Source organism: Drosophila miranda, chromosome XR (genome assembly GCF_003369915.1).
Source record: "Drosophila miranda strain MSH22 chromosome XR, D.miranda_PacBio2.1, whole genome shotgun sequence".
Classification (NCBI taxonomy): Eukaryota; Metazoa; Arthropoda; class Insecta; order Diptera; family Drosophilidae; genus Drosophila; species Drosophila miranda.
Window position 1 is genome coordinate 11,100,040 of NC_046674.1, and position 15,628 is coordinate 11,115,667.

The window sequence follows — 15,628 nt, forward strand, 5'->3', positions numbered from 1 at the left end:
AGCAATTACCTTCAATGCGATGAAGAAGAAGGTAGCTCCAACCGAATATGTAGATGCCACACTGGCGATAAGCCGCACTTCCAGCTCCACTTCCGACTGTGCACGCCTACGCACCTTTTGCTGTCATGCAAATCAGTTTGCGGGGAGTCCAATCCAATCCAATCCAAGTCCTATCCCCATCCCCATCCCCACCCACATTTCTAGCACGCTCTAGCACACGTATGCGTGGCACCCGCTAAATAACGAGAATTCAGACAGCACCGGCAGCGATACCTATCTGTTAGAGATGAGCAGCCCTTGGAGTGGTATCGATAGTTGCTCCTCAAGCCAGAGTTGTAAAAGAATGTCAAAGAAAGATGACGTATGAGTGTCGTTCTTGAGCTAGTCAAAGATCCCTAAATATTCTTTATGTTGGCCAATCGCTAGTACTTAGACTGATTAAAATCAAGCACTATATCTTTGTAAGAGTGTCCTTGTACCTGCCATTCCTATATGTATATGTAGGTAGCTTCGTCTAATTGATTGCATTTCTTACTAATTATCATCATTTGAAACGAACCCTTTGGTACTTTCAAAGTTAACAAATTCCATTAGACCACCAGGTCTTTTATCTTCCGTCACGAGTATTCGTATTTCGTGTGATATTTGGCGCCAGCTCTCTGCGAATGTTGCCCCGGACCAGGTCCAGGTCCAGGTCTTGGTCCTGGTCAGGTGGTGTGGTGTGGTGCGGTGGGGTGCGGTGGGGCCGGAACCGGTCGAAGTTTATCATTGCGTTGCGAAATGCGAATCGGAACATCCGTTTCTAAATGCCAGGCATTTGCCGTGCACTCTCTTTGTGTGGGCCCCCGTCATGGCTTTTTAATGGGGTTAGGACCTGCAATTGTCCATACATATGACGATGGACGGGGTTCGCCGCTAAATTGAAATTGACCAGAGCCGTGAAGATAGAGAAAGAATGAGAAGAGTGCCAGGGACACGGCTCGCCTTCGCCTTCGCCTGCGCCATTGCCATCGCCGTAGCCATCGCCATAGCCATCGCCATCGCCTTCGAGCTTATATAACGTCCGGGGCTTATGTAATTTCAGCGTCACTTTCGAGATTTATAAATTTTCGTTGGTTTCTCTTTTCTGGTTCTGGTTCTGGTTTTTTTGCGGGCTGCCTTTCTTTTTTCCCCCGTTTTGTATCTCATTCCCAGAGAGAGCTGCTTTCGCATTAAGCCAGCTGGACGACGTTTCATTACCAAAAGTGGGGGCGAGGCGGCAGAAAGCAGCAGAAAGCCCGAATGGAGCTGCGAAAGTATGCAATGTGAACAAATGGATAGGAAGAAATCAACGTTAAAATAAATGACACTAAAACTGGAGACACTCACTTTGTTTCCCTGTCGCTCCTCTATCTGGTGGCCCAGTGTCTCTGCCTCTTCCTCTCATTCTGGCCATGTCTCTCTTTCCTTTCTGCTCATTTAGCCTGTTGTTGGGTGTTTTTCTTTTTTTGTTTTTCCTGCTCTTCAATTGGCTATTAAGCAAATTGATTCAGTTAAATTTATCTTAATGCAATCTTCACTCGCCCCCACAAAATCCTCAACATTCCAGCTCCCAGCTCCCAACTCCCACACTCCCTGTACAGATAGTGCATAATTTGAAGGGCATAGTAAACAAGCCAACAATTCACGCGCAACAACGGCTCGAGATACTCGTACTCGTACTCGTACTCGTAGTCGTACACTTGTAGATACAGATACATCTGGAGGCTCACAGTCCGACACATGACAGCGATGGCAGTGAAAAAAAAGGAAAGGAAAGGAATGGAATGGAAGGGAAAGGCAAGCAAAGTAGCGGAAAGGAAAGAATCCAGGCTGAAAACCCAATCCCATTGTCATTGCCCGAACCCTATTCCCATTCAAGAGACCCCCAATTGAGAGCCAGCCCGTCATGGAGAAGGAGAAGGGGAAGGAGGAGAACGTGGAGGACGTCGGACGACCACCAGGACTCCCATAAAGCGCTCGAAGCGTGAAGAACAAGGGTGAATGTGGAAAGTTACAGAAAAAAAGCATTAGAAAATATATCTGGCATGGCTTAAAAAGCGCGCTGTTGATTGTTTTGCTGGATAACGGCCACGACTCTGCCATGCTACTACTCCGTGGTATTCCTTCTCCCATCACCATTCCCCATTCCCACTCCCATTCCACTCCCACTCCCGAAAACAAACCCTGTTGCCCTGTTTTGGCCGCTTGTGGGTCGGGGGGGGGCTATTTTGATTTCGTTGTCGCCGTCATCCGCCTATGATGGAATCGCCCCGAAGGGCTGCTCTGTCTTCCATCCACCTACTCCCACACTGCTACTGCCACTGCCACTAGGGGGCGAAAACTATCTCGACTCGCGTTGCGTATGTGTGCTACTGGGCAATCTCTAAGCCGTATAAATATGCCATCGTCTGAGGACAATCTACTAAAACCATCAGATTCGACTCGGCCCGGCCCGGCCCCGGCCCAACCCAACCCAGGCCCCACACCAGAATCAAGGCCCAAATCCAGGCCTCGCCTTCGTGCCATTGATCGGCCTATAAACAGAATTTTTTCCACTGCTTTGTTATTGCCCCATAGGCAAATCATATAAATTATGCTCAATTTTTTCCTTTTGGCTTTTAATAAGCATAAAAACTTATGATATGTGAAAATATGCGCAACAAACAACAACAGCGAAGCAGCAGCAGTGGGAAAGAAGAGCTGTGGGGAGCTGTGGGGAGCATGAGGAGGAGCATGGGGTATATCATCCATGAGGCTGTTTATGTTTGAAAATTGTTTACTCTCTTGTTTTTGGCTCCCGGTTACAGCCACAGTTGGGCATGGAACTTACGTATTTGGCTGACAACAGCTTGCCAGAAGGGGTTCCTATCGCATCCACACATCCACACATCCATACTCGTACATCTAACCTCTAACGTGTCACATTTCCCCTGGGGAGTGTTTTTCCCCGGTTCAAAGTGTACTCAAAGTTGAATTTAACTTTGATTTGAGGGGCTCTTCAGATTTGTTTGTAGTTATTGTTGAGAAATGATTTTGAAGGTAAACTGAAACCTTTAACAATCTAATAGCGATCTGAAGGCAGTTGTCGCCGTTTCTGAAGTATCTGTTGGCATCACTGGCTGAAGAAAATGTACCTCTTCCGTCGGCAGCGATTAGGCGATAACTTTCGCAGAGACCGCGAGGAGACGCTGCAGCTAAAGAAAAGGAAATCCTTTGGCTGCAGTGCAGCTTCAGTTATTGCTGCTTTCAGTTGATTGTCAATGAAATGTTAAAAATAAACACCCACAGCCACGCCCACTCCCACTTCCACTCCTTTTCGTTACGTGGAAGTGTAACTCCAATTACTTTTTGCCGGGGAAAATACTGAGCTTCCGTTCCGTTGATTCGCACAAACGAAATTGCATTGAATGGAGCCCGCAGAGTCTGCAGCTGACAGTGGTCCCTGTCCCCTGTCCCCTGCCCCCTGTCTTGTCGGAGAAGTCCCTGCCCCCAACCAATTGAAATCAAACGCACTTTGGTATAAGTTTTTTTTTTGTCAGATTTTTATTTTTTTATTCACTATGTTTGTTTTTTCATTTACTACGCAAGTTGTTTGCATCGTCGCACTTTTCATTTGGTTTTTCTTTTTCTTCGTTTTTTTTCTTTTTCTTTTATTTTTGTTTTGGTTTTTGTTTTTTGTCATGTATAAATTTGTCATGTGTTATGAAAATATAATATACTTATGTACGTTTATGTTAGATGTTTTACAGAATGCTTGGCTCCATTGTTGTTTTTGTTTGTGTGTCGTATGTGTATGGGGTTTTTTTTTTCTCTTTTCGTTAGTAACTATGCATTGATTAGCCATTTCGCCTGGTATTTCGAGTGCTTCGATTGTTTCCAGTGTTTGGGTGTGTGTGTGTGTGTGTGTGTGGGTGTGCTGTGTGTGTGTGGGTGTGTGGATTATACAAATCAATTGGTTAAGTACAAAATATATCGTATATAAGGTGTTTATATGCATATATAGTATGTACCTATGTGTATGTATCGTATATTGTACGCACTTGTCGAGTACTTGTCGCACTTGAATGGAAACCACGCAATCAAACTGAAGACTTTTTGGTAAATTCTAGATTCCACTCTCATCGATCATCGATCATTGATCATCGATCATTCTTCCTCGATCACCTTCTCCGGTTAATTAGCTGCTCGATTTTTCAACAACTTATCATAAAAACTACTGAAAAACATGAAACGATTCGCTTTCTTTGTAATTGGAAATTGACCATTTGGTAAAATTGACTTTCGAGGGCAGAGGCCCCTGGCAAATGTCGTAACCGATTCGACAGTGACGGACAGTGCCAGGACCTCCTATGTTATGTGTGTGTGTGTCTGTGTTGTGTGTCTGCATGATGCACATGAATGTCATATACATTATGCATGTCATTTATAATTTAGAATGTATTGTATATATCGCATAATAAACGCATTTTTGCTCATGTGTGTATGATGTATAGTATTGTATATACTTGTATTCATAGCTTTATATATATATCAATGTATATATTCGATTATTAATCGATACAATGCAATAAAATACATAATTATGTGTGTGTGTGTGTTTCTTGTGTTTCATTTGTGTCTGTCTGCTGTTGTAGTTCTAGGTACAGAATTCTTTGCTGGCTCTCTAATGTGCTGTGTTCTTGTTTTAGTCATAGTCTAATCGTAAGCTTAAATTTATGTCTCGCTTTTGTCTCATTTTAATAATAATTTGCAACTCTACTTTTCTACAATTCTACAGTTGTCTGGCTGTCTGTGTGTGTGTGTGTTTAGTGCTCTAAATACAGGATAAAATGATTTATTTTCTACGCAGTAACTCTTTCAACTATGTATCGTATCGACTGTGTCTGCGTCTGTATCTGTATCTGTATCTGTGTGGTGTGTATTTCTGCAGTATAGTCGATCAAAATAGGTTTTGTATATACGTATCTATCGCAACAATGCACCTATGCAAAAACATAAGATGAGTTTTTGTTCATTGGTTTTTCGGTTTTTCATTCAGTTTTTTCGGTTTTTTGGGTTTTCATTTTCATTTTCGTTTTCGTTGTATAAAGTACATCAATTGGTCTCGTCAAGCAGCACAAAAGTTGCGATAACAATATATGCAAAAAACAACTCTACCGTTAATATATGTATCTGTATATCGATAACTAATAATCGTTAAATCGTTCAATTCATCGTATGCCAGCTAAATCCAAAATCCCTACGGCTTTTAATTAATTCTTAGTAATTGTTTATTTTTCCCTTCTTCTTCTTTTTCTTCTTCTTATTTTTTTTTTGGTTTGCTCTCTTGCATATTTTCATTCGTTTTCTCTGTAAACTAGGTATATACTCGTATATATATATATAAGTATATATATATAGATTCTTTATTATGCTATAGTGTATAGTGCCATAAATGTTCGGGGTTTCGCTTACTTATCGCAATAATATAACGAATTCCAAATATTTACTCATAGATACATGCGATTTAATACTTTTGAGTTACCTTAATGCTCTATTGCTTCTGCTTTTGCTTTTGTTGCTGTTTCTGTTGTATTGCTTTTATCGTTAATTCTGTTTTTTTTGTTTTTGTTTTTGTTTTTTTTTATTCGTTTCGTCTTCTCTATTATTATACCATACCATATACAATAGCTGTAAATAAGTTTTGCTTCCTCGTATTGCTCTCCATTTCCGATTCATAATATATGCTATATATTTTCAAAGTGTTAAGTCTTTCATTTTTGTTCTTGCTGTTTATTCGTTGTTTCTGCTTTTGGTTGTTTGATTTTTCAATTTTTCGAATTGTCGATTTTTCGAATTTCTTATTAGTTTATGTTCAATTCTTGAATTATTAGTGTTAACGTGCCAAGTCTTTTTAATTTGTTTTGCTTTTGTTTTTGCTAATAGTTAATCATTGTTTTTGGTTGCCCAATTATTTATACATTGCTTTTTTTGTGTGAGCGAGTGTGTGGGTGTGTGTATGTGTGTGTTCGAGTATTGGATAAGTAAATAAATAAATCACGCTGAATGCAAATTAAATTTTCGAATCAAATGCTCACTGCATCACCCTAACGTTAGTGATTTCCCCCTGCTCCCGCCGCCCGCCGCCCGCCGCCCACCGCCCATTGCCTTCTTCGCTTCTGTGTGGAATGAGTTGTGGACCCTGTGGACACAGTGTGGGCCACGTGCTGACTGACGCAGTGCTGGACCAGTGTTGGCATGGCAATGGCACCGCTCCTTTCTCCTCTCCTCTCCCATTCCTTTTCCCTTTCCCCTTACCATTCTCTCGTGCTCTCTCATTCATGGTGCTGTTCCTCTTTTTATTACATTTCCCCTTTGTTCGAGTACGCCTAACGAGCGCTCGTTAAACTGCATTGACACAAAAAAGGACAGCACAACATTGTGTTGCTGCCGCCCAGCGTGGCAGAGGCAGAGGCAACAGCAGAGGCAGAGGCAGAGGCGGAGGCGGAATGGGGCGTAGGGTTGTCAGCAACAGTAACAGCAACAGCAACAGCAACAGATAATGGAAACAATGGATCATGAACCTAATGCCACAAATACTGAACAATTTCAACAATTGCATTTCCAGGTTGCGCTCTGGTTCCGATTACGTACGAGTATGTACAGTTGTGCCTGATGTCTCAGTGGGTGTGTGGTGTGGTGTGGTGTTCTGTGTGTGTGTGTGTGTGTGTGCTAAATACTATGCTAAAAATGTATCAACTTTAACAATTTCCTTTTGTATAACAGTACATCATGATCCTGGAGAGAACCCATAACATGCGTTTGTGTGTGTGTGTGTGTGTGTGCGTATGAGCGTGATTGGACAACTGAAACGGGTTTCGCTTTCATTCTTCTCCATACTCCCCCATCGATAGCCAAAATTTGGATTAAAGCTTTTCCAAATGGATGTGTATTCGTAAATACCTATGTATATTTATACTCGTATTTAGTATGTATTTGTATTTTGTATACTATTTAGCTTTAGTTAAAAATCTCAAAATATTCCTCTTCTGCTCCCCGGCTTGCACTCGAATCCCCTAAGTGTTATACTCTATGTATGTATATCTTTTACCACTACGTTTTATTGCTTTTCGATACACGTTATGCTATGTATAGTTTCTGGATCTCAATATGAATTTGATTTCTCGTTATTTTCCAATATCCTTTGAGCAAAATTAATGAATCTCGTGTGTGTGTGTTTGTCAGTTGTGTGCGTGTGGGTGTGTGTGTGTGTGTGGGCTATCACAATATTCGAATTGCTTTGGGTTCATCTTTCATCTTCCCTTCTTACGGCTGTATTTCCATCTAAAATCACTCAGCACAATAATTGTTGAAGAAATAATCAAAATGCACAAGAAACAAATACACACAGAGTCCAGAAAAATCAGGGAAACTATATTCAAAGCATATTGAGAATTAGTTTATAAATAAAAAACATTGTTTTGCATGTAAAGTGTAAGCATATAATATGTATTGTATATTTCTTTAACTTTATATTTTTGTTTTACTCTTTTGTATATTCGTGGTTTTGGGTTTTGGGTTTACCTTTCGTTTATAGTACAAGTGTGTGCTGCGATTGCTAATTGTAAGTAGTTTCAACCTTACAGTATATGTACTAAGACTAATAATCGATTAACTCGTTTGCTTGTTAAGCTAAGTTATTGCTTTCCTTTCATTTCCTTTCCTTTCCAATTTCCATTTCCGTTTCTTTTCTTTTCTCGACTCGCGCTCTATACAATTGTTATACAAAATTTTTAAAATTTAATATTATTGCCGGACTTCAATTCAATTTCAATTCAACATTCTCATAATGCAAATTTCATAAATATTCATTATATTGTTTCCATTTCAATTTCGATTTAAATTTTTCTTTTCATTTTCATCGATTACCAAAAAAAAAAAATAAATAAATAGATCATAAATAATAGACTACTATTCCTAAGTAACTAGGTATATGTATATTAAATATAGTTAATTGTAATTTTAATTGAAATAATTGTAGTTTGTTTTGCGTTTTGCATGGGGTTCGTTTTTGAGTATTGCTTTGGTACTTTAGCCGATTTCGATTTCGATTCGATTCGATTAATATTATTGCTTAAAAGGGTTGTTGCCACCTCTCGCATCTCCCTCGTCTTTGTCCTCCTCCTCCTCCTCCTCCTCCTCCTAATCATTCTCCACCTTCTTCGTATTCCTCGTCCAATCAACAGTATAAAAATAATTTCGTGATTATATACTAGTTTAACTTACGCGTACATATCTGAATACTATACCCTATAAGTGTATATATGTATGTATATGTATATGCTTTGTAAATATTACGCAACTACATACGTATTCTAGATGTATGTATATATATATATGTATATATATATAGAATTCTATCGTCCTCTTTCCCCGCTTAGACATACCAACAACTGGGTTTGGTGTGTTTTCGGCTCTGGGTCGCTCTAAACTTGGCTACAACTATGGCTACAAAATGTTCGTTGCACTTCGTTATTCCCCCACTTCGTCTTCATCATTGAGATCGGTTGCTGAAGCTGATTTCAGTTGATTATATAATGTGTGTGTGTGTGTGTGTATATATAAATGTATGTATGTAAAATGTAAATGAATTAAGTTCTAATATTTACAGAATTTGTGCAGCGATTTGTTATTCGTTATTTATGATGTGTGTGTGTGTGTGTGTGTGTGTGTATAAGTGTGTTTGTGTGGGTGAGCTTGTGTGGGTATGAGTGTATGTATGAACGAATGAATAAGTGATGGAATGGAATGATGGAATGATCGAATGAAACGTATATTGAGTTACAGTTACATAATGTTGGGTTAAGTAATATCGTACTAGGTCGGTTAAGTTGTTGAAAAGTGCAAAGTATTATTCACGCATGGACGAAGTGTACTGTTAAATGCTTGAGATTGAGACTAGATCACACTCGATACTCGGTATTCGATACTCGATATATTCGCTTCTGTTATTGAGAGGGGCGCTCTTAATGCGATCGAATACGATACGATTCTTTGGTCTTGGTCGCTGGCTGTACTCCTAATTGGGCCTCTAACTGAATGCAATGTTCTTTACTTTTATAACTTGGTTTGAAAACAGGGAACTGGGAACTGGAAACTGGCTTTGGTTTTGGTTTTGTTTTTTTTGGTTCGTTCAATCGATATAATCAATCGATAGAAATTATAGGTTTTTGGTTTTGCTGTTGGACAGCGACTAGATGTTCACTTTAATCGTGAGTATTCTCTATAATAAATAATTGTTTTCCCCCCTGTTTCTCCTTCTGGGGTCTTGGAATGCTAATTGACTAAAACGTATGCTCGTTGGATATAAATGGAGCCTTTCCGGGCAACTGGGAAACTGTGGGAACCTCTTAAACTGGGAAAAATGAAAAGTCAGCCCAAAAGTCAGAAATCCCCTCCTCTGCCATGCTCTTCTAGCCTTAAATGAGATCGGAATGAACTAATGGGTTCGGGGGACTGGGGACGGGGAGGGACGTTACCTATATGTATATTTATGTGTTAACGTGATGATGCTTTCTACAAGGGTTAATATGAGGGTGACGGAGCCGGCTCGCATTCGGAAAACCCTCCTGTCGAACCGATTCCAATACCTGGCTAATATTGCTTTGCGTTTCGTTAGTTTTGTATTCAATTTTTGATTAATTTGTTTGTAAGTTGTTTTGTGTCGTTGTTAATATCGAATCTAAAAATCTTTGAGTGCTTAAATGTCCGGCTACTGCCCGTTCAGTTGCTCTTAGTTTTGGTGACTTAGTTTAAAATTGTTTGTTTGGTAGGTAGCCCCCCACCGAGTGGGGCCACCACTCGTAATATCTGCTTATAGATAGGCTGCCCTTAAGACCTAATTCGTTGTTTGAGAAACATTGCATTTGCTTTTGTAATTCGTTGCATTAATTTTAATCACTTCGTCTTCGTCACGTTGTCGATTAAGGAGTTAGAGTTAGTGTTTAGCTTTAGAGTTAGAGTTAGAGTTAGATTTAGAGAGATAGAGAGATATTTTCCTCGAGCTATAGCTACAGTTAGATTTAGGGTTAGGGCTAGGGCTAGGGTTAGGGTTTGGGCTAGGGAGAGTGTCCTTGGAGAGTTATAGACTTAGAGAGAGAGAGAGAGTGTGAGAGAGAGAGAGAGTTTTGGAGATTAAAAACTTGCTTTTGCATCAGCTACAGATTATATAGTACACTCTATATAGTATATAGATATATCAGTATATACCAGTATATATGTATGCTTTGGTAAGTAGTAGTTTGGATAGATTAGATAGCTGCGCTCTGGCATAGAATTACTTAGTTTTGTTCAGGTTTACGGAATGCATTCGGTATAGCACCTCATACACAAGGCTCTCTGTGTGTGTGTGTATTCGTGTGTGTGTATTCGTGTGTGTCGTGTATATATATATATATATGTATGTATATATATATGGAATGTGGGGCTAGGAATGTTCAACTCTTCAATGCTTTACTTTCTAAGAAGAACCAGATTGGATTGGTTAGGTGTTTGCTTTTGTTTGTTTGTTGGTTTTTTTGTTCGATTTCTTGTCGTTTTGCTGCCTAACGTGTCTAATGCGATTTTCTACAGTCTCTGTGTTACTCTACTACACTTTGCTTTTGGACGTATTGTGATGTATGCATCGTATTCGTATTCTATAAAAAAAACTGCTATCGGTTAGCCTAGTTGTAAATGGTAACGGTAACTTTAACATTAACGGTAAATTAACTAACCAGCACTGCAGCCCTGCAGTCCAGCAGCCCTGCAGTCCTGCAATCCTGCAGCTCTGCCATCCTGCAGCCATTGCTGCAACTTACTCAACATTACATTCCCGCATTACATGGCATAGGTGTTGCCACCCAGTCCTGATCCTGCCCCGCCATTGGGGCACTCCACTTTGACGCGCTCGAGGAACTCGTGCGGGGGCGAGGAGGCCATGCTGGCGCCACTCTCGCTGTTGCTGTCGCCGCCGTGGCCGTGCAGCGACATGGCCATCATCAGCTCTTCCTCGTCCTTGAGGCAGGCCGACTCCAGGTGCTTGTTGAGGTACGACTTGAGCGCAAACGTCTTGTGGCAGCGCTTGCACTCGAAGTTCTTGTCGACGGAGTGCGTCTGCATGTGGGCGCGGAGGTTGGAGCGATCCGCGAAGGCCTTGCCGCAGTGCGCACAGCCGTACGGCTTCTCGCCGGTGTGGGAGCGCAGATGGCCCTGGAGCAGCCAGGGGCGCGAGAAGAGCTTGCCGCAGACGCCGCAGCTGTGCGAGAGCTTGTGCGTCAGCACGTGCATGGCCAGGGCCGGCATGGACACGTACGCCTTGCCGCATGTGTGGCACTTCTTGGCCGACTGCGAGTCCAGGGAGCGGTGCGTCTGCTTGTGGCGCGACAGGTTGCTTGATGTGGCATACTGCTTGCCGCACTCGGAGCAGGTGTACTTGGTCTTCTGCTGGTCCTGCACCACCACGGCGGCCGGATCTGCCACATGCTTCCGCTTGGAGCGGCCGTCGCTCACGAAGAAGGCCTCGTAGGTGTAGGCCACCGTCTTGGCCGCCTGCGTGCCGCCCGCCTCCCCGTCCACCGACCCGCCGTCGCAGTCCTGGTTCGTGTTGGTCGTGTTGCTGTTCTCGTTTTGCACGCTGCTGCCACTGCCGCTGCCGCTGCAGCTGAGGATGCTCCCGTGGCTGCTGCTGGCCGGGCTGCTGGGCATCGCGTGCTGGGAGCTGGCACTCGAGGCGTTGCTCGAGGGGCGTTGTTCGTTCACCGCGCTGGCTGCAGCAGCCAATTCGGCAATCGATGACGTGCTCCGTAGATGCGCATGCGCCTCGAAGGACGCGGAGTGGGAGTGGGAGTGGTTGTGGACCAGAGCGTGCTGCTGCTGCTGCTGCTGCTGCTGCAGGGGCAAGTGATGCGAATGCTGTTGATGATGCTGTTGATGCTGTTGATGCTGTTGATGCTGCTGCTGTTGCTGTTGCTGCTGCTGCAGCTGGTGTGGCTGCGTGGGCGGATGGAAGGCGGTCGAGGCGCTCAGGTCCAATATGGCATGGGCCGCGTGCAGGTCCTCCTCGGCCGGGATCCGCTTGCGGTACCCATGCGTCGGCTTGTCGTCCAGCGAGTACGGCCGGTAAATGTCCTTCTTCTTGGGGGGCAGCGACAGTGTGGCTCCCGTGCTGCTGAAGCACTTGCGCTCACTCGATGTCTGGCCGGTTTCCATCTTGATGTGCGGACTGTAGCGGTCCACCATCCGATCGCCAGCGCCGCTGGGCGAGCACGAGGGCGACGATGTGGTGGACGACGGCGGTGTCTGGTACGAAGCCAGATGCTGATCTCCGGCGGGACTGCTTCCGTTGCCGGAGGCGGCTGCCACCAGGGCTGTGGCCGCGGCACGGATGACGGTGATCTCGCTCTCCATTCGGGGCAGGTACGCGGTGTAGTGCAGCGGGGACAGTTCGCGGGTGTAGCCTGCAAAACGCGAGACGAAAGAGAGATGGATGTGGGTTAGTTTTCTGTGGGATGTGCTAGAAATGTGCAACAGTTAGACAGAAAGAGAAGCTCACTGTTTGGGTGATCGGGTATCGGGTCCCCAAAGGTATGCTATAATTATTGCTATTAATCAAAGGACGGTTTTCTTGGATTTTTCTACTATTTCTTCTACCATCAGATATTTTTGAAAGATGCAAATCCTGGATGGAATTCGAATAATTTTGTACTATTTTGTGGCGTTGTGTTAGCTTTGAATACATTTTTGAAGGATTCTATGATGTAGAAATGACTCTCGTTCTTTACTCATTTTAAATCACATAATTTATCTTTGTTTTACTCTCATGACCTTCTCCAATTGCCGAGTGGCGAAAGTTAAGCCCGAAAAGGAACGTGAATTACCTTGGGCTCCCCTTGAAGTGTGGCCTGCCGCCCGGACGGGAATGGGAATCACAAACAGCATTGAGTGACAACAAAGGCAATTAAATGGATTCTGAATTGTTTCGCAATCGAACAATGGTCGCATCAATGACAGCGATTACGTGCTTTCCCCGTGGCATGCTACGCCCGCACCCCCGCAACCCACATCCCACCCATCGGTCGCTCACTCTCTTTTATTTGGGAGAAAGTTTCCTGCGGCAAACTTACCGTTGTAAACATTGCTGGCCACTCGCGTCGCCGCCTCCGGCGAGTGGGGTGGCGGACTGGGCGCCGTGGTGCCCGCCGTGGGGGAGCTTGGACCCCAGCACTTGGCCGATGTCGTGGTTGTTGCTGTCACTGTTGCTGTTGTGCTCTCGTTGCTGTTGTTGCTGTTGCTGCTGTTGCTGTTGCTGTTGCTGTTATTTGTGGCTTCTGCGGCGGTGGCTCCTGCTGCTGTTGCTGCTACTGAGGCAATGGTTGTGCGTTGTTTTTCCAACTTGGTCAGAAATTTATCGCCCACAACATCGATCTCCTCGTCATCGTCGAGGGTGGAGCGACGCGATTTGAGATGCGACAGATCTTCATCTCTGGAAGTAGTCGATGTATTTGTGGCATTTTGCTGCTGCTGATGCTGCTGCTGCTGCTGCTGCTGTTGCTGTTGCTGTTGCTGCGGCTGTTGTGTATTGTCCTCGGACCGATCCAGCCAGGGATAAGCCTTCCATTTCTTCGCTATCAGGCAACGCGGCATCTTGGCTAACGGAAGCGGAAGGGGTAAAGCTGAAGGCAGGGGCAGAAGCAGAGGCAGCGGCAAAGGCAGCTGTGAGGCTGGGGCTTAGTATAGGCTGCTGGAGGAGCGTTGGATGTCGGATCAGGTCGATCCAGAGCGGTAGTAAAGTGCTGAAGCGAGATTCGATTTTCGAACGAGCAAAGACCGTCTGAGGGGTATTCGTTTGTGGCAAAGCGGAAAGGAAACGTTGCTGATTTTATTTCGCAAGAACTGATGACGCATGTGAAAATAGATTTGGCTCGCCGAAAGTATCTTAGAGATTTACTTGTACAGGTTGTCGGGACTGGGCATACTGCCGTCTCTTCTCCCGTTTGTTCCTCCTTTTAGTGGGTTCGCATTTTATGGATTGCTTTTCTGCTTTCTGTTTCGTTTCTTTAGATTTGGTTCACGTTTTACGGGTTCGCTTGGGTTTCTTGGGTTTGGTTTGGTTTGGTTTTGCAGTTGCTTTTGTTTCTGTTTCTGTTTCTGTTGGTTAGGATTCCTCGGATTTCACAGCCTCTTTACATATTTCTGCGCTTGATTTGTTGCCAGACCTGGGACCCAGACCCGTATCCGTCATTAAGTTGGAGTTGAAGTTGAAGTTGGAGCCACGTTTTGGGTCAATCCTCGGCACTGCTGCTCTCCTATACACGGACCCGGGGACACAGACACTTTCACGTACACGGACACGTACACGGACACGGACACGGACACGTTCGCGTTGGCTGCGTGTGGCTTATCGATTTTTACATTTGCGTTTACGTTTACGTTTGTTTTTACACGAAATGGACTCAAAACATAACGGTTTCGTATGGCTGCGGGGTGGTGTCCTCTCTTTTGTGGGGAATATTCTCCGATTTGGGCCTGACCTGCGAGTATATATCCTTCGGATATGGCTTATTGCTTCTTTTGTGGCTCGCTTGGTTGGTTGTTTGGTTTTTTTTTTTGTTGTTCGGAAACAATTTGAAAAAAAAACTTTATCGAGTCAAAAAAAATGTTTATACAGAAAGTATAGCTTTAGTTGTAGTTGTAGTTTTAGTTGCAGTTGTAGTTGTAGGCTTAGTGGTAAAGGTTAAGTGAGGTTGACGCGAGTTGAGAATAGTTAAGTTTTTATTATTGTTGTTGTTGTTGGTAGTGAAAAAATTGATTTAGGAGAAAATATAATATTATATAAGATAGAGAAGAAATGCGAACGAACCGAATGCTTGAATGCTTATGAGCACCAACTGAACGAAACCGCGCTTATAAGGGTTGTCCGAATGGGGCGGCAAGGCCGTTTTCAGCTACACCCGCCGCAAATGTTGCCGTGTTGCCGACTTAATGTTGCTGCAAATCGTCCAGATGTTGCTGGCAGCATACACTGAACGAAGGCCCGAAGCGCCGCTTCTAAGGGTGCCGAATGACACGAAGCCGCAGCGAGAGAGCGGAACGGAATGGCAGAGCAGTGGAACACAAAAACACAGCCCCTAAAATGCCAACCCCCAAGAATGGAACCGTAGCTGTTGCTATTGCTGTTGCTTGTCGGCAGGGCAGTGGCACACGTTGGAAATTATTCAATTTCTGTCAAATCTATATGAAATGTACTAAAATTTCATTGAAACTCTACCGTCAAGGCGTGCTTTCATCCTCTATAGGTCGTATAGCTACATTTTCAATGCAAATCAGAGTCTTTTAGCTCGTTATATTCGACATATTTGACGGTGTAGAGCCTCCCCGGGCGACACGGCAACAATCAGGAAGTGTTTCATTGACCAAACGTTCCCCATTTCGTTTCCATTTCGTAATTGTTGCGCCTCTCTCTGGCGCTCCTTGTCTCAGGACATACCTGAATTGGCTCATGGCTCTTTTGGCTCGGGGCTCGGGCCCCTCCCCTCCTGCTCCTGCTGCTGCTCCCTTTTGTTATTGAGCATTACAGGGTGGATTTTCG

The 15,628-nt window shown here is 43.9% G+C and overlaps 1 protein-coding gene across 1 annotated transcript; it reads right to left on the minus strand.

Annotated features, from left to right (window-relative positions):
* Positions 1 to 3,817: 3,817 nt before the first annotated feature.
* LOC108153257 (zinc finger protein rotund) lies at positions 3,818 to 14,924 on the minus strand. Its single transcript, XM_017283120.2, has 2 exons — positions 13,164 to 14,924; positions 3,818 to 12,497 (listed from the first exon to the last, which is right to left on the minus strand). Exons 1-2 carry the CDS (start codon positions 13,681 to 13,683, stop codon positions 10,879 to 10,881), a joined length of 2,139 nt encoding a protein of 712 aa, XP_017138609.1. The 5' UTR covers positions 13,684 to 14,924; the 3' UTR covers positions 3,818 to 10,878.
* Between the last annotated feature and the right edge of the window lie 704 nt (positions 14,925 to 15,628).

What these genes read in the sequence shown, in the direction of transcription:
- LOC108153257 (XM_017283120.2), bottom strand. Translation starts at nt 13,683, where the DNA reads ATGCCGCGTTGCCTGATAGCGAAGAAATGGAAGGCTTATCCCTGGCTG. An exon ending in GGCCAGCAATGTTTACAACG is followed by an intron (nt 12,498 to 13,163) that starts GTAAGTTTGCCG and finishes CGCGTTTTGCAG; the next exon opens with GCTACACCCGCGAACTGTCC.